At 41.6% G+C, this 20,044-nt stretch overlaps 1 protein-coding gene across 1 annotated transcript in view; it reads left to right on the top strand.

Moving 5' to 3' along the window:
* CTNND2 (catenin delta 2) overlaps window positions 1–20,044 on the top strand; it is a 731,680-nt gene that overhangs the window by 178,139 nt on the left and 533,497 nt on the right. The window contains exons 2-3 of the mRNA XM_029913318.1: window positions 17,805–17,839; window positions 18,616–18,732. Coding sequence (XP_029769178.1) covers window positions 17,805–17,839; window positions 18,616–18,732 — 152 coding nt within the window. The remainder of the gene's footprint in view (window positions 1–17,804; window positions 17,840–18,615; window positions 18,733–20,044) is intronic.

The following is a 20,044-nucleotide window of genomic DNA, read 5'->3' as shown; positions in this document are numbered from 1 at the left end:
ACGAAAGCTCATGCTCCTATACGTCTGTTAGTTTATAAGGTGCCACAAGACTCTTTGCTGCATTAAATATACAGTTTTCTACAAAATAGTGGTTTATGTATTGACACCAAAAGTAGATGTCACTGATAAATTTAAATCACATGTGTATTTCTTAAATGTCCCTCATAGTGATTCTGAAGTAAATGGAAAACAGTTAGAAAGAAAATGGTGGTCTAGAAAGAGACATCACCATAACAGAGTCTTATGATATGGTATATGTTTTAGACAGTGCCATTTTTAATGCTGTTGGAAATAGCACACAGAGTAAGTGTATTATAAGTTACTCACCTGTTATCTTTTTTATGGTGTGTATTTCAGTTCTGAAAGAAAATAATTTCTGATGGAACCTCATTGGGTATGTGTATGTAACACCGACAAACCCCAGTTGTTGGCAGGCAGGATCGAACCTGGGATTGCTGGAGCTAAATGCATGAGCCTCTATTGCATGAGCTAAAAGCCACATGGCCCTTAACTAAGGCTGGAGAGCAGACTCCTTAATCTTGAAGTGGTCTCAGTGCCACTAGAGGGGACAGGAGGTATGTGGGTTACAAGTACACTTGGTGGTCGGGGTGTGATTCCCAGCTTGAGAAGACCTACTTGCACTAGCTGTCATCGAGCTAGCATGCCAAAAACAGCAGTGTAACTGTGGTAGCATGGGCAGGGCAAGTGGCAGGAGGGACTAGCCATCCCAAGTACAAATGTGCCCAGACCTCCTGGGTACGTATTTGGGTAGCTAGCCTGAGCCTCTGCTCATGATACTGCAGTACTCTACTGTTTTTTGGCATGCTAGCTGGATGAAAGCAAGCCTGAGTATGTCTGCTTAAGTGGGGAATCCCATCCCCAGCTCCAAGTGTAGACATACCCTTTGTTGTTGAAATGAAGAAGATATTTATCAGAGCTTGTCACTGAGAAATAATAGGAACAATTTAAATTCATAACATTTCCATTTATCCATGTGTTTTTAAGTACATATACACAGCAGCCAAACTGTTCAAAAGTTTGGGCACCTAACCAGGGGATCATGAAGAAGCTGAGCACCTAAAGGTTTTTCAAAACTGGTGTTTGCACCTATCTAATTTAGCAGAATGCTCCAAAAGGGCAGAAGTATTCAGTGTTTGGGATAAGTGCCCAAGCACTGTTTTCAGAAGGGACTGCAATGCTCAAAGGTCGCTTCAAGTACTCAGAAGTCAGTCAAGTCAGACGTATGATTAAGCCCAGAGGCACAGGTTAAGGTGCTAAAAAGGCAGCCCTGCTTTGACAGCTTTGCATTCTGTGAACCCATAAAACTGACAGCATGTGAAGTATGCCTCTTCCCCCCTTCCCACTGTATATCAGAGTGTGAGAGAAATAGACAACATTTACTGAGTGTTTCGGGTTGTTATAGGGAAGAAAGAAGAGAATCAGAATAAAGGTAAGGTCTGGGAGTGACCGGGGGAAGGTTGTTGGAAGGATTAACAGTTACACCAAGATTTAAAAACTGGAGAGCTAGAGATAAAGAGGGCAATATTAGGGAAGTATAGGTATAGCACCTAACTTTGTTGGATCTATACGTCATAAGTAAGCTTGGAAGGATTCGATTTTTATTGGTAACTATCAGTAAATGTTGATTTCAGACTATGTTGTATACACGCTAACTGTTGCTAATAATAAAAATTCACAAACAGGCAAAGTAGGAAAAATGCTTCTTGAGAACTTAGTACAGTTTGGTTTAAAAATACTCACTTTGAATATTTTGACATAAAATGGATGGTGTTTTAACAGGTATGAAGCTTAAACTTTCTGAATCTTAACATCTTCTGTCATTAAGTAATTATTGTCTGACCCCCACCCCCACCCCACAGTATCTGTCTCCTCTGTAACTTCCCACAATTGTGAAAATTTAAATAGCTAAACATCTAAAAACAATCTTAAAACATTGAGGTTATCCATTGAATTTTTAAAAAAATCAAATTCTGCCTAACCAAATCATTCTCAGGGAAAGGAGAGAGCAGACAATGGGGTCCAAAGGTCAGCGAAGAACAGGTCCTTTCCCGCCTATAACAGGATCTGTAAGCCTTGATGCACAGGACATACAGAGTTACTGACTTGCCCCTGAAACCATCCAGCAACCATATGATAAACTGAAGGGAGAGCCAGAGAGGCTGAAAGAAGACATGCCTTCTCCAAATTAGTCAGGGGCCAGACTAAAGTTGGCATCTTTTCCACTGAGGTCTTTCAAAGGATCATCTCTTCAGACCTAGACAACTTCCCAAACGGATTCCAGGACAAATGATTTTCCCTATAGATAGATGAACCCAATATGGAATTCTGCAGGAACTGTATGTATGGAGAACTTTCCATTTCCACAAGGCATGGCAGATGGCAATAGACATCCCTCTGAGTGGAACAAAGGTAGAAAATGCAACCTATAAAAACAGGAAACAAAGATATTCCCCAAGTCTTGTCACTTTATCTGTGGGAAGAGGTTGTTACAGATATACATATATAGGTACATGGCACTCTTAAACTGATGCTTGATGAATGTCACATAAGAAACATGCATTTATACCAGGGGTGGGCAAACATTTTGGCCCGAGGGTCATATCTGGGTATGGAAATTGTATGGCGGGCCATGAATGCTCACAACATTGGGGGCTGGGGTGCATGAGGGGGTGAGAGCTCCGGCTGGGGGTGCATGAGGGGGTGGGGCCAGAAATGAGGAGTTCAGGGTACAGGAGGGTACTCTGGGCTGGGACCGAGGGGTTCGGAGATTGGGAGGGGGATCAGGGCTGGGGTAGGGGGTTGGGGCACCGGAGGGTGTCGGAGTGCAGGGTCCAGGCGGTGCTTACCTCAAGCAGCTCCCAGAAGCAGCGGCATGTTCCCCCTTCTGTCTCCTACACCAAGGTGCGGCCAAGCACCTCTGCATGCTGCCCTGTCCTCAGGCGCCGCCCCTGCAACTCCCATTGGCCACGGTTCCCAGACAATGGAAGCTGTGGGGCCAGCGCTTGGTGCTGGAGCAGCATGCAGAGCCCTCTGGCTGCCCCTGCGCATAGGAGACGGATGGGGGGACATGCTGCTGCTTCCGGGAGCCGTGTGGAGTGGGGCAAGTCCTGACCCCACTCCCTGGCTGGAGCAAGTCCTGGACCCTGCTCCCTGGCAGAAGCTCGAGGGCTGGATTAAAATGTCTGGAGGGCCGGATGCGGCCCCCGGGCCATAGTTTGCCCACCACTGATTTATACAGTATTTCAGCAGGCAGAATATCTGCAACAGCATTTCACTCATTTGACATTCATAATATTAAGGTAACTGTCAGCCTTTATGTGTTGATAAGAAACATCTTGGAGAAGAGGAGAGGAAGATACAGTTGCCCACTTAGACATTTATGTGGATAATGAGAATATTCACAATTTAGTTAGATAAGGTAAAAACTAATTACAAGTGGAGTTAACACATACTGCAGGGCATCAACCAACTACTAACTGAGGTTAGGAAGAGGCTTTCCCCCCTATTTCCGTAGTTGACTCATATGAGGATTTTATACCTTATTTTGAAATTTTTGCTACTAGTCACTAATGGGGACAGGATAATGGTGTACATGGACCCATGGTCTGATCCAATGTGGCAGTTCCTGTGTTCCTTCTGACTCTGGGGACTCTGCTTTAAGGTCCTCTTCATTTGTATTCTTTTCTGGACTTCAAGCATACAAAGGATCCATTTTTTACTTATTTATAGTTGTGATGAAGTTCAAAATGTGATTGTGTATGCCAAGCCTGAAAAGCCATAAACTTGATTTAGATAGATTGCTAGTATTACAGACACAGGCTTTTCTGATAATGGGATCTTAGCATTTCTACAATCCTTGTTATGCATCTGAACTTTCCACACATGATAGGTACACTTTTCTGAATAGCCTGTTTATATAATTATGTTCCCCAATATAAATTTTACTTTTAGAATGCTGTTTTCTTCTTTTTCCCTCATAGAATGCAAGGACAAATATAATCCCCCATGAACAGACAAAGATTTGTTACTACTTGATGCTTTCAATTTCTGCATCCATGCAATGTCCACCTCACTGAGTTCAGCAAAGACCAGAGATTACATTTCCAGCAGAAATTTTACTTTACTCATTCTTGTTGGGGGAGGGGGAAGACATCTTTATTGGGGGGTTTCCTAGTATATGTAGATGTTTTGTTATTTGTACCCAAAAGGGACAATATATTTAATTCACTATACTAAATTCTGTTTCTCATAAAAGTACATCTTTTGGTACAGTATGGTACATACTTCCAGAAAGTAGGCTTCAGCACAGATGCTGCCCGCTTGGTGCTGAACTATAATTTTTTGATGTACCGACTTCTAGAGCCTTTACTTCTAGAAATTTTGCTTTTAAGCTGAAAGCTGATGTAGAAGAGCTGCAGGCAGTTAGTACTGGTTATTTCAATAACTACAAACATATATTTTTTCGAATATTCATGTTGGATCTAACGTTACAAGATGAATCAGGAAGCTTCAGGTATCTTTAGAATCAAAAACTATGTTCCTTCTTTGATAATGAAGCTATTCTTTTTCTGGACTTCACATTTGTATTGCTTTAATCATTGAAAAAGAAAAGCCATATAAATAAGTTGCAAGCAGTTAGAGTGAGATAGTATACACATTACAGTTCTAATCTTTGTATTGTGTATAACTGATCAAATAAGTGACAAATAATGTATCTAATTAAGATAGTTCTTGACCCCATTAAGGCTCCTTTATATGGATAATGAATTCACAATTCGACCAGTCCAGGGGAATCCTTGTATGCCAGCTACTATTCCACTTTCCTCCCAGAGCCCCTTCCCCTGTATAGTGGATTTTATGGAGCAAAAGGGGGCAGGGGCAGGATATCACTGCATCTAGATGGTTCCTGGCTGCTGGAATGAGCAACTTGAGATTGCTCAATTTTTCACCAGGAAGTGACGTAGTCTCCTGCCGACTTCAGAATGAGGGTATGTAAATGTGCCTGAGTCATCTTTGCCCGCACCTTCCTATCTGTGTTGGGCTTACTAGGGATTCAGCCCAGGATGTAGGTCACAAAATTTAGCAGTAGTGCTAGCTATAGGATTTCAAAGGGAGGGAGAACACCACTTTACCTCCCAGCCTAGATGCTCCATTCCGTAAATACCTTGCAATGTTTCATTTAAGTTTTACTTTAGAGACTTGAATAGGAAGAAGGCTTATGGCTCCCAATTCAGTTTCTTAAATATTGAAAGTGAGGCATGAAGAGGACTGCAGAAGTCATATAGGAGACACTATAGGTTTTGGTTCCTTTGCAGCTATGGCCCCTAATATTTTAAAAAGGGGAAAACAAAACAAAACAAAACACTTTATTAAATGTTGGTGGGGCAGGAAGGTGGAATGGGGAGGAAGAAGATAATTAAAATTATACTTAGATTGTAATCTGTGGGAGAGACCATCTTTCTATTATGCACATGACTGGGACACCTAAGTGCTACCAAACTACAAATAATAAAAAATTCTTCTGTGACTCAGGGTCCCCTTGATGCCAACTGGCAGAGAACACAGGGGGTGCATAAGGTTTTACAGGGATCCCCTAGGTCAGATCAAATAAGATCTGTATAATAATTCACCAAAGGGTGACATGTGAGGTCTCTAACAAGAACCTGTAGCCCACTGGTCACAATAATCATTGTGAAATGTATGTATGCGTAATATGTAAGGAGTCATATATCTATATCAAAAATTATGTTCTTTAGGTTTGCGTTAAGACAAGACACCAGGAGGTCATTTTGGGTGCCTTCAATTTTGAGTGTCCAACTTGAGGTATCTTAAGTTGAGCCTATTTTCAGAGGGTGGGTCCTCAGTGCTGCTTCTTTGAGTGTTTGCACATGTCCATTCTACTTCAGGTGCGTGCAAGCCCTGTGTACTAAAGTCAGATACAGGTCTGTCGCATTTTACGCTGGGGTTACCTTCCGCAGTCAGCGCATAAAGCGAAAATCACATATAGTCAAAATTACATTGAGTGTAATGGCGGGCAGAATTGCCCGCACTACAGGTACAGTATTAAAATTGTTATTTTTCTCTTTTTTGTTTTTGTCATAAAGCTGAAATCGCGCATGTTAAATGCACGTAAGATGCGACAGACCTGTATGTTTTTCCATAGTGGTACCCATCCAGGCAGCACATGTGCCCTCCACAAACTCATTCTCCCAGCCAAAAATATAAAAGGTGGGGCCACCCTGACTCCCCTACAGTTCCTTCTCACTGCCCACGGTTGGTAGTTGGAATGGGTTTTGTTTCTTGCCACATAACTCTTCCTTTTTCTCTCAGAATTTATCTAAACTTTGTAATTAGCTGTGAGTGTCAGTTATAGTGTATAGTTGAGTAGTACTTGTGTGTAATTTTTCTATTTGTACTTTGGGGTTTTTTGGATTTTTATTTGTTCCTGGCATCCTCGATGCCTGGTACCAGGGTTTGCCCAAGCATAAATCCTTGGGATTTAAGCTCTATTCTGGCTATAGGAAATCTGTCAGTTAGTGATCCTCATTCCCACTGCCTAAAGTGCCTGAGGGAGGGTCACATCAGGAATAAGTGCCATATCTGCAGTGTTTTCAAACACAGAACCCAGAAGTCCAGAGAGGTAAGGCTCCAGTGCTTCCTTATTCAGTCTGTGCTGTGCCCCTTATTTGAGCACAGCTATTCGGTTCACTGCTATGTGGACACCACTCCATCCAGGAGTGCATCTCCAGACATTGCAGAGTCCCTTCAAAAGAAGGATCCCAGGAAAAGGCATCATTCTCCCTCCCCAGTACCATTGAAAAGGCAGACGTCAACTGACATAGCACAGTCTTCAAAGCCTAGGAAGTCTTCCTCAAAGAAGGCTTGATCTCCTGCAGAATCTTCCAGGAGTAAATCCAATACTGAGGTTAGGCAGTCCTTGATACCACTGTTACTACTTTGACTCTCAGTGAAGAGTCATTGACTCAGGCACCAGCTTTTTTATTTTTTTAGACCAACTCCATTGCCTGGGCCTGACAAAGCCTCAAGTTTTTCCTTGCATGCTGCTATCCATCTGACATTCTTGGTACTAATGATACTACAGGCATATGTAGAGGACAAGGACCTCTTCTGCATCTCAATGACAGACTCACCACTATTTCAAAAGGTAGATGTTTCACCACTCCTCTGCTTCTTCAGTGCAAGGACTGGTACTCTCTACGTCTACAGCTGTGGCTCACTCAGCACCAATTTTGATGCAGCAGCCTATGGTACTGATAACTCCTAAGAAGTCTTTGATGCCTCTCCAGAGCACATGTGTGATAGTGTCAGTGGGTAAGCCCCCGATGCTTCCCCTGGTACCAGCACTGGAAACTGGTCCAAATCTCTGATCCCTTAAACCCACCCAGGATTGCACCTCTGTGGCCATCAGATTACTCCTACCCCTCTTTGGAGTTGGAGGTAAAATCTTATATGTTCAGATTTTATTATAGAAGATCATGAGGTTCACGTTCACCATCCTCATGGAGATCATGATCTTGGCACTGACAGTCTTACAGGAGTAGAATTATAGACAGAATATTATAAGGTCCTTTTTACTGGGATCTGGTGCTTTATCAATGGCTATATTGGAACTCCGAGGCATCCCTCCAGCATCTTGAACAGCGGCTTGTCTATTCCAGTCACTTCCAGGTGTAAACAGACCTGTCTGAGTAGGGTTATTGTGTTATAATTTGAAATACATCTGAGGGGCACCCCATTCAAAAACCACTGACCAAGATTTAGTAATGGTCTGTCACTGAGGTGGTATAATTTACCCAGCAGGTGAGAGCTGGGTGGATATTACACTGATAAAAGGTTATTTAATGCTACCAAAGATACCACTGGTTGTCAAAAAAAATAACATAATGGAAATTTTATTTAAACCAGAACAAATGGAACTGGATTCCACCTACCTACAATAACATTAAATACATGAAAAAAATATATAATAAAAAGTATAATGGTTTGAAAATGTATATGTACATGCGCACACACACACACTATAACTTACTATTAAGTGTACTTAACTAAATATAACCCTCTACGTAGAAATGTATATCTATATCTATCTCTGTATGCACAGCCTTTATCTTATAGATTGTTGTTTTGTAGTTCAAGGTTCCTCTTCCCCGAAATAGCTCACTGGGTACTGCGTAATGCCCAAGTCAGGCTTTGAGCCTCAAGTGCCTCTCATGACTTCCTGAAGGGATGGACTTGACTCCAGTGGTGCTTGCTTGATGGGGCCGTACATTAGACCAGATCCATGGGATCTGAAGGACTTTTGGTTCCCCTGTTCCAGATCTCTGGGACCACATGAATCAATGATAGGACATGCCCAGAGCTTACACTCAGGAACAAACAGGAACCAATGCTCAGAAACATACCACCAAACATCAACTGAGTTGACCAGCCAGCCTTAAAGTAAAGGAGCTCTCTTCTACATGTCTGTCTGTGCTGCTCAACCTCTATCTCTTCACCGACTTGCGGTCTCTCTCAGACCTAGTTTCCCTCTGGCTGCCCTCCCCCACCACTCCTGTGGCCACCCTCTCCATCTCTCTGTCCCTCTGGCTTCCCTGCCCCTCCTGTCCCTCTAGCCAACCTTTCTCCCTCCCCCTTTTTTTAATCTCTCTCTTTCAGTCTCCTGCTCTGCATACCTCTGTCCCTCCACCGTTGCCCTCTTCCCCTCCAATTGTCATTCTCCCTCCCTCTGAGGAAAGAGGCCATCTCCTCTCACTTTCTCAGAGGGAGGGGCTACCTCCGCTTCATAGAAAAATGACAGTGCATTCATGCTCAGCACATCCTACATCATATATCCCCATATAGGGTCCAATCTCTTTACCATATTTACATTAGGCAGCATAAGATGCCCAGTACCGATCCCTGGACTAACCTCGGTACCAATCAGGTGCTGGATGTAATACTGACTCTACCAGACCCATCTGACTAGGATATAAGGCATCCACCTGTACAGGACAAACTGTACAATCACCACTCAACACATCATTGTCTTGTCCTGCTCAGGCAAATGTCAGAATCATCACGACTGGTTCCTGGTGATTGTAAGACCTACCAGGAACTGTTAAAAAGTGTGGATAATTTTCTATGTATCCAGGTGAAAACAGCACAGGAAAATCCACATAAATTAGCGGATACCGTACACATCTCAGACCCTGGTAGAGTGGCTCTATCAATTAATGAAGCCATCAAAGAGCCCACAAAAATATTCTGGCAAACACCTTCATATATTCCACTTCTGGCTAAGAGAATGGGGAAGAAATACTACTTTTATTCACATGCCACCTCAGGATCTTTGGTGGTGGCTACAGTCAACAAAAAGTTCTAGACAAGAGCATTCCATGCGTTCCCCCAAAGATGATGATGATCATAAAAAAGTGATCTATTTGGTAGAAAAGTTTGTTTGACCTTGTGGCTATAATTTAGAATTGCAAACTATGAGGATCTTGTAGCCAGATTTTTCTATTTGGGACAATATGTCTAAATTCATAGACAAACTACCAAAGAAGCGTATCAAGCCAGGCTTAGTGATTGTTGTCTGGTGTCTAGACCCTTCAGATGGCTTTGGATAATGCAGACTCTGTAGCACAAGCAATGGCAACCACAATTGCTCCACTTGGCGGCAATTGTCTGGGATACCAGTGGAGGTCCAGCAGATGACTGAAGACATTCTGTTTAATGAGTTTCTTTTGTTTACTGGAAAAATGGATGAAGTGCTAAAAAAAATAAAAAAGAAAACCACCACACACACTCATTCTAGGGCAGCCCTTAAATTTCTAGGCATTTATAACCAGCTCCTAAGAAGAAGCAGTTTCATCTTCAAACTCAGAAGAGGTATCCTTTTTACTCAAAAAGACAGTCTGAGTACATGAAGAAGCATCATAAATACCAGAGGAAACCACTGCTTCCTCCTCCTGCTTCAGCCGTGTTGAGACAGCCCACAGCAACTAAGCAGTCTATCTAGCACCATAGTTGAGGCCAGCGAACCACCATGTTGGTATCTATTATTACCTATCCTTTCCTTTGGCAACAGGCTGGCCCACTTCCTAGGTGCTTGGACCCAAATGACAATTGATGATTGGATGCTAAGTACGCTGGGATTGGGTTATACCTGGCAGTTTGTTGCTATCCTCACAACCCCCTGCCCCTTTCCTGTCCCTTTTCAGGGATCAACCTCATGAAACTGTTCTCATTCAAGAAATGGCATCAGTTTTACATGCAGGGGCCATGGAAGAGATACCTCCTCAGCATCAGGGCAAGGGATTTTATTCCCAATATTTTCTCATTCCAAAAGTCCAAGGGAGGCCTCAGAGACATTCTGGATCTGCAAAATTTGAACAAATACATAAAAAGATACAGTTTTGTGTGATCACCCTCGCCTCCATTATTGGGTCCTTAGATGCCAGAGACTGATCCCTTGAGTTAAAGGACACGACTTTTATGTGGCCATCCAACCAAGCCACAGGTTGCTTTAAAAGTTTATTTTGGTGAATATGCATTATCAATTCCCAGTCCTTCCCTTTGGTCTGTCTTCACAAATTGCATGGCAGTGGTCACTGCACATCTCAGAAGGACCAGTGTCCCAACTAGTTAGTCTGAGGGTGATCTGGGCATCAAATGGAGGTCAGTGTTGAGAAGATTCAGTGCCTTTTTCATTCTCTGGGCCTATTGATCAACAAGGACAAGTAAGTGATGTTTTTGGTGCAGAGCAATTTATAGGAATAATTTTCAACTCCAGTTGTTCGAGAGCATATTTATCTGAGGCCAGATTTTAGGGAATATTGGATCTATGCAAAAATCTCAAGGACCGTCCTTGTACAATACTAAGGAATTGCTTGAGAGTTCTAGGACACGACAGTTTGTACATACGTGACACGGCATTCCAGACTTCATGTCAGAGGCATACAAGAGTGGCTGAAGTTTATATACTGTCCTTCTCGTCATCCACTGGACTTGCTGACTCATGTACCTGCAAGTGTCTTGTCATCTCTAGATTGGTGTATGGACCCTGACAATGTATGAGAAAGGTCCCAATTTCTCTGACTTTGTCCTCCATGACTTTGGTCCTGGATGACTCATTTCTAGGATGGGGAGCTCACCTGGGGCCCCTCCAGAGGCAGGGACTTTGGTTGGATCAATAATTTTCTCTCCACATAAATGTTTGAGAACTTTGAATGATTCACCTGGCATGTCACCTTCACCTTCTGCAAAGCAAAGGCTATATTGTGCAAGTAGTCATGGACAACATGGCTGCTATGTTCTACTTGAACAGACAGGGATGGGCCAGGTTAGATTGCCTTTGTCAAGAAGCCATAGATCTCTAGAATGTTTTGCATCAAAAATGCCATGAATCTCAAAGCCTTTCCCAGGCATTCAGAACCATCTGGTGGATCATCCCAGCAGGACATTCATGTAAGGCACAAGGCATTCATGTAAGTCACAGCTGGGTTGGGGTCTGCGTGTCAGGGATGGTAGTCACTGAGCAGGAGTCAAAGAAATCACAAGAACCAGGTTCAGTAAGTGAGAGTCAGGGTCAGAGATCGGCCAGGGTCAGAGACCAGAGATCAGAGGTAGTACCAGGCTAGAATCAGGAGGCAAGACTAAGGGTCAGAGACAAGTTGGGATTTGAGACCGGGAGACAAGTTGAAGTCTGGAGTTGCAGCAGGCCAAAGTCTGTGTGGTTGCCCAGACAACTTCCTGGGGCAACGATGGGTTAAATAGGGTGCTTGGCCAATCAGAGGACCACAGGGTACTGTCACTCTGGCTCCCTTGGGTGGTACTTCCTGCAGCACTTACTCTCCACAGTGCTCCCTGGCTGTGGCTCTTTGTGGCCTCCCAGTGGCACTGTGGGAACATAAGCTAGTCCAGGGTCTGTAAACCAGGGTTCAAATCCATGAATCCTTACAATGCAGCATGAGTCAGGAATGGTCCCTCTGGACAGAGGTGGTCAAATCCATCTTCTTCACTCGGGGAATATCAGAGATTGGTTTGCTATGTGACTGAACAGGGAAGTGTTACCTGTTCTGGGAAGGTCACAGCCCAGGATCTGTCTCGGATTCATTCCTTCTGTCATGGAAGGACAAGTTGCTGTACTCTTGATTCCAAAGATATTATGGAAGCTCAGGCAGGATCATGCCATACTAATACCGATAACATCAGCCTAGCTGAGGCTGCATTTGTTCTCAGACCTCCTGATGTCTTCATTAGTGACCCAATAACAATGTCTGAAGTCACCCATATAAGTCCACAGAACCATGATCAGATGCTACATCTCAACCTCCCATCCATCCTCTGACAGCTTGGATGCTCAGTGGTTGACACCTCAAAAGACTAAGTGTTCCATAGAGGTTCAGACATACCATTAACTAGTAGAAAACCCTCTATTAGGGTATTACATGATGAAATGAAGATGTTTCTCTATATGGTTGCAACAGTGCAAATTTCTACTTAGTTTATAGTGGACTATTTACTTCACCCAAAGGAGAAATGACTTCCCATAAGGCCCTTGAGAGTACGCTTGGTAATCATTTGTGCTTTCCATCCTCTTATAGAGGGGAAAACTGTATTTTCTAGCCCAATGACTGTGTAATATCTAAAGGGATTAGGCTGGCTTTCTTCACCTGTGAGAGATCCTACACTCCCTTAGGACTTAAACTTGGTCTTGCCACCATTTGTAGGTCTGCCTTTTGACTGTATCGCTACTGGTTCATTGTTGCATCTCTCCCTGATGGTAACATTCTTGGTAGCTATTATCTCCGCCAGGAGAGTAGGAGAATTTTGAGCATTGTTGCAGACCACCCCCCTCCCTTGTATACGATCTTCCTTAAGGACAAGGTTTATTTATGACTCCATTCTAAATTTCTGACTAAGGTGGTTTTGGATTTACACCTTAACTAGTCTTTCTATTTAACAATCTTTTTTCCAAAGCCTCACTCTCATAGGAATGAGGAGAGGTTCCATACTTTGGACGTTTGCAAGGGATTAGCCTTGTTCTTGGGCAAGACTAAACAGTTTAGAATGTCCCCTCAGCTATTTGTTTCCTTCTCTGACAGGATGAAGGACAACCTGTCTCTTTGCAGAGAATATCATCCTGGATCTCATCCTGCATATCTCTGTGCTATGGCATCACTACGTTTTCTTGACCAGAGAGGGTTTCAGCACATTCTAGAAGATCACAAGCAGCATCAGCTGCATTCTTGGGTCATGTGCCCATCAATGACATTTGCAGAGCGGCAGCTTGCTCATAAGTACATATATTCATTAGTCATTATGCTATTCCTTAAGCTTTGAGAGCTGATGCCAAATTTGGGAGAGTGGTGTTGCAATCTTTGCTCAGGGGACTACGAAGCTCTCCTTTCCAAACTCCTTGTGAGTCACTTAAAGGGGACTTGACAGAAGAAAAAAGAACCATTACTTACCTGCTCTCCATCAGTTGTTCTTTGAGAAGTGTTGCACATGTCCATTCCACAACCCATCCTTCTTCCTCTCTACGTTGGAGTCTATACTTCCTGGATTCTGGTGTGAAGGAAGTGAAAGGGGACCAGGGCATCTCTGACCTTATACCTTCAACTGAGAGCACTAGCATCCATAGAGTGCATGCATCGCCCTAATGGGCACTGCTGTGGGGAAAAATTCTCTGGGTTTGGTGCACTGGGTGTGCACAGGCCCAAAGTGTAATGGACATGTGCAACACACCTCGAAGAAGAGCAGTTACAGAACAGGTAAGTAACCATTCTTTTCTAAAAGTCAGGTCATTCTAAAGGTGTGTCAAGATGAGCGTTCAAAAACTGAGGCAACCCAAATCACTAGTCACTTTTGAACATTTGTGCTCCTATTCTTCAGATACTTGCCTGCAGCAATGCCACAAAGACAATCTTCTACCAAAAAGAGAACATATAAATATATACTAAATACAAATTACATTCTTGTCTATTGAAATGGCAACATTTGATTTTTTGCATGTCATATTAATATAATGAAACAGACTGGTTGGCTTGTATGCAATGGAATAACTTGAAATAGAAATAATAAACGGCAGTGGCATCAGGTTATAGCAAATGAATCATAATTACAGCCCTGTGTTTTGTTTGTTTTACCTTTTTTTTATTTTTTGCAAATGTGAAATAACAACATGAAATAAAATGAAAACCAATGTATAAAACAAATTAAACTCAAACTGCAGCGGCACACAGGTTGCAGTGCCACTCTACAATAACGATAACTGAAAGATCTTAGCAAGAAAGAGAGAGAAAAAAAGTATGTTTACTTTTTGCATTTGACACCGTGTGTGTATAGTCACTTTCACTGGTCTGTATTCAGTCAGGCAGTCTTTTTCACTTGTGGAACTCATTGGAGGGTCGGTGTCTATGTTGGTCAATTTATCCTTTGATGAAAAGATCCCTCTAAGCACAGGGGCAGGAAAGAAAAGCCAGAACATACTGTTTAAAGGATGCTTTATTTTTAATTTCTCAATTTAAAATTGCATCAGATTTTGTTTGGGTAAGCATGAATGCATCCAATTATAGGATTGGAGTCTCGACTTGTAACTAAGAAATGGCCAGTTATGTGCAATGAAATTAGAATTTACCGTATAATAAATCTAAATAGTATATTCTTTAACTAGAAAAAAGTGGTGCTGCATGTTTTTTTTCTCCAAACTGAGAATAGATTAATATCCTTTGTAGTGGTGCATAAGCTTCTAACAAATTCATCAAATGATGTCATTATGATGAGAGACATTTGTCATTAAATCTGCTACTTAACATATGAAAGTTCCAGTGTTTATGAAGAGAATCCTGCACATAACTGGAAAATGCAACATTTTCTTATTTTCTCACAAATGTTCTACTTTTTTTGACCTCCCATTTTTGATTATTTTATGCGTGGCACAGAAAAATGGTTCTGTGTTGTACAAATCAAAGACAGGTAAATGAAATGTGTTTTTTTCCAATGTTTAATTTAAAAATATTAGGTAGACCAAGCCAATATTTTCCTTTTCTTTTCTTTTTTCCTTATACTTAATATTTGTAAAAGTTTCTTGTGAATTTAGCGCTCATGAAAGCTGCCAGATTGAAAGCCGCAGAAACCATAGTCCACTATTTATCTACATATTTCATTGTACGCATGCTTCCTCTGCCCACCAATTTGGCAGAGAGGGTAATGCGAGCTTCACACCAATTCATTCCCTGACCTGAGACTGCCATCTAGCTATTTAATAACAGTTATGATGATGGTCATTATGTGAACATCTGTCCAGTGGAAAATGGACTAAGACCACTAGCTCATTTCAAATTAGACTGCAGCTGATACTAATTATTTTGGATAACTCAGGTTTGGTACATTGAAGTACTTCAGGGCTAGCTTTCAGAAGTGACAAGCACTCACAGTTCCCATTGACATCACTTGGAGTTCTGGATGTTTGGCACTCCTGAAAATCAGGCCCAAGGTGTTTCAGGTTGGACTACCAAAAACCGAGTAATCCAAATTGGTGGCTATTTTGTAAAATATTAACTCTGACCATGACTAAATGGGCCGGATGACTTCTTGTGTCCTAATAATTAAAGGCATTATGGCGCCTATTCAACATGTTCCTATCCCTGGGTCTGCATTACATTGCCAATTCCTCGAGGCATGAATATCCTCTGTACTAGATTAATATTAAGGGCTTGTCTATAAACAAGTTAATTTGTTGCAGGCTGGGATGTAAATCTACAGTGCTACAGTGTGACGCGCACTAACTGTGTGAATCCTGCTGCCATGCACTGAAAAAAATTCCATAGTGCAGAACTTTTAGTGCACTGCATCAGGGACAGTTAGTGAATGGCACATTAGTGTGCTGTAGATTTACACTCTAGCTTGCCATACACTAACTCTTCAGATAGACGTGCCCTAAGTCATAGATATTAGATGTCTATATGTGTCTGGAAATGAAAACAGAAATCTATGACTTTGAATGTATTAGTTGTAAACTTCAAACATGAGGCAGGGTTTAATAAACATATTTAAAATTATTTAAATAAATATAAGTTAGACAGTTATCAGCCTTGTGTTTTGTCACTGTCAAATAAAGCTAATACCTAACCCTAGTATTTTTCCCATAAAAAGGGTAATGCCTTCAAAAGGAAGGTCCTGAATTTAATTTCCTTATATGCTTGCTCCCTGGACATAGATATAAAGATTTGCATCCAAGGCATTCAGAAACTTACCTAGTACTTTTTTGCACAGCGAAAAAGATTCAAGATCTAAAAATCTATGTTCTCATTAAAAAGTATATATTCATAACCTCACATGAACAAATAAATAGATCTATAATGGTAACAGCTAAAAAGGTTTTGGGCTTTTTTTATGGGCAGGTACCACTGATAATATCCTATTCCCCATTATAAGTGTAGGAAATAGATGTTCAAGCTAGTAATATCCTACCCATATGTATAAAGGTACAAGAAAACTTTTTAATTGTGACTATTGTGGTTGAATCTTTACACCTATGTAATTAGGAACAATTTATCAAGGTTTGTGGTGGATTCTCCATCACTGAACATTTTTTTTTAAATCAAGACTGGACACTTTTCTAAAAGATATACTGACGTTCTATGGCCTGTGTTATACAGCAGGTCAAACACTTTGATCACTATGGTCCCTTCCGGTCTTGCAATCTATGAATTACCATAACGATGCATGAGTCACTGTACCCTTTTCTGACAGTTCTTGACATGTAAAGGAGGAATAGAAAGATCATGCATAGTAGTGAAGTGTACTTACTGTACATATTACTCAATTTACCTTAAGTACCATGTTTTCTTCCACAGCAGAAAATATACCTATGATATCTACTGTATATCCTCATGAATTTCCATCATTCCTGAATAATCTAAATGATGATCTCAATTTCCAGCTTGATCGATTTTAAGCATCAACACTAAACAGAGCTAAACCCCGCAGCTGATCAACACCAAAAACCTTCCATTGATTTCACCTGGAGTTATGCAGGCAAAAGAACGATAACTGCAGGTCCTGAAAATTCCAGCTGAATTGTACATGACCGTTCTGGTCCTGGTTCAAACTTCATGCTGCCTAAATGTTTCTTATGCTCTTAAAATTAAAAGATACTCCACTCTTAGGCTCTCATGCCACAAACACTTATCTATGTGCTTGGCTTTACTCACATACACAGTTCTATTGATGTCACTGAAATTCCACGGCTGAGTAAAGTTAAGTATGTGCATAAGTGCAGGATCAGGACCATAATCCATAAATAAAATATATCTTTTCAAAGAACGTCTTCATTTCTAAAAGCTACTTTTCCTCTTATAAAAATGAAGGGAGGGAGTGCAGGGGGAGCAGTTACAGAGGAGGTTTTTTAAATGTTACAAGGCAAAGCATTGTCTTTTGAAAGAGTTTGTTTTTGTTTTAATTCAATTATTTAAAATGATAGGACACAATTTATAATTAAATCTTGTATATGTCAATAACTGATCAGAACTGGATTTTTTTTAAATTTCAATGCTGTCCAAATTATCAATATTTAAAATATTTATAGGAAATTAATACATTTTATATTTGACTTGAAAGTTATTGTTTAGCATTCGTTGATCAGCTTCATTATACAGAGTAGGTTTAAATCTGAATGGTAGTGCTGTACTACTGAGTTTTTCTAAAATTTAGGGGTTTTGTATAATTTACCCAAGATTTGTTTCTTTTCTAATTTACACTTTATTTTTTTTTTACAGTTCAACAGAAGAGCAGTTTCATTGGCAAACGCAAGGTAAAGTATATCTTGGATGGATTCTGTATCTACATATATTTCCCCAGTAATGTCTAAATTATCCAAAAGAGAACAAAGAATTAGAAGAATAATGGATTTTATGTGCTAGCCTTCATTAAAATTGTTTATTAATTATCCCCATAGAGAAGTTGCAGGGCCGCCCAGAGGATTCAGGGGGCCTGAGGCAAAGCGGGGGAGCTTGTACTCACCGGGCAGCGCTTCGAGTCTGCGGCGGCAGCATTTCGGCAGTGGGGAGCCCTTCAGTCACTCCGCAACTTTGGCAGCACTGAAGGACCCGCCGCCGAAATGCCGCCGAAGACCCGGACCGCCGCCGGGTGAGGAAAGGGATTCTCAACCAGGGCTTGCGGGGCCCCTGTGAGGCCCGGGGGCTGGGGCAAATTGCCCCACTTGTCCCCCCTCTGGGCGGCCCTGAGAAGTGGCAGTAATTGGTGTTGACACAAATGGTTGTAGAACAAGAGAGTGTCGTGTACAAAGTTTCTGATTGTGATCAGTGTGAAAAATATCTCGGTAATTAAACCTGAATTTTTCAATATGCTTATCGATAGCAAACACCATACTTTTAAAGGATGGCGTTTGAAAGTATGGATATAGGTGCATTTTTCTGGACCTGCCCATTCCAGCCTCCTTTGAAAATTAGACCTTAAATGTTACCATTCCCTTGACTAGCTGTGAATTTTTAATTGGTTCTATGTCATTGTTTTTATCTTTTGTATTTTCTTTATATTCTTTAACATTTTTTACAATTTTTATTACAGACGGTCAGAAGGATATAGAGGATGAGCTCACAACTGGTCTTGAGCTGGTGGACTCCTGTATTAGATCACTGCAGGAGTCAGGAATACTTGATCCACAGGACTATTCAACTAGTGAAAGTAAGTTTCCAGGAACTTGCCTTTCTTTGTCTGGAGCCCCAAAATCCAGAACTATTATTCGGAGTACTTTATGCTTTTAGGATGAAAGTACATTGTGTCATAATGGTTTTCTCATTTCATCTGTCAACATTGGCAGCAGGCAATATAAATTGAATTATCTGTAAATATGCTTATTACCCACTTCCTTATGTGGATTACAATCTGTAAAGAGCTCCCAAGCACTTCAGAAGCTATGGACAAAAAGCAGATAGTTCGATAACTGTTAATTTAAGGAATATATCCCTTCATACTGTATAGCTGTGACATCCAAGAAGGTCATATTTAAAGATTTCAGTGTCAGTACTAGAAGGCTTTTAACCAATAGGATTACAGTATGCAAAGGCACCCAAATTGCACTCTGATTGGGCAAATCGTCATAATGTCTGATATCACAGTTTCACCACACAGCTATGAACTACTCAATAAGGCTAAAATTTGCAAAAGATTACATGACTCCAAGCAACCCAAGAAATGGCCCTCAATATGAGTGATGAGCAGGTAATGGGCATCCTGACAGATTTCAAAGGTGATGGCTGGACTTGTCAAAAGCGCCAGAGCACCTTGAGGCATCTATCAAAGGAGGTGGGCTGGGTGCTGAATGGTCAAACTATATTTTCAGACCTGTGCAGTGGGGTAGCTGGGTCCTTTGCCATAACCAGCTGCTTGCAAATTAGTTATGGTTCAGGCCTGCCCTCAACCACTTTGGAAACATTGGGGGCAGTCTCCCCAGTTGGGGAGAGAGACAGATTGGCTGAGGAGCCAGAAGTGGGGAACAGGGACTAATTGGAGAGTGGGACTGGCAGTTTGAGGGGGAACACTGAGACGGCACTGTGAGATTAGATCTTGCTGGGCAATGAGACTTTGACTGGGATGAGAAGCCTGACTGGGACTGGCTAGGTTAGGAGAACTGGACTGGGATGAGGAACACAGAGGTCGGGAAGGTAGCCTTAATTTATTCCCCTTGTGCATATACATTATTATACAGTCTTTAATTACATAACATACTATTTTTCCACAGGCCCCAGTGCACAGGCTGGACTTGCTCTGGGGATGAATTAGGGTTGCGGAATGCAGGAGGGTATAGTCAGTAGGACCCCAAGTTCAGTTACTGCAGAAGTTGGAAGGTGTGTAGTGAATGAGGCAAGGGACAGAAGGAAGAGAAATGAAGGTCTCATGTTTAAGACAAATGAATGCTGCCTGGAAAATTGGATTCTATCCCTGCCTCTGTGTCAGAGTTTCTGTGTGATGCTGAGCAAAATCACTTAAACCAGAC

The sequence above is a fragment of the Terrapene carolina genome, unplaced genomic scaffold (assembly GCF_002925995.2).
Source record: "Terrapene carolina triunguis isolate 2854851 unplaced genomic scaffold, T_m_triunguis-2.0 Scaffold580, whole genome shotgun sequence".
Taxonomy (NCBI): Eukaryota; Metazoa; Chordata; order Testudines; family Emydidae; genus Terrapene; species Terrapene triunguis.
This window is presented reverse-complemented; position numbering and strand designations above follow the sequence as displayed.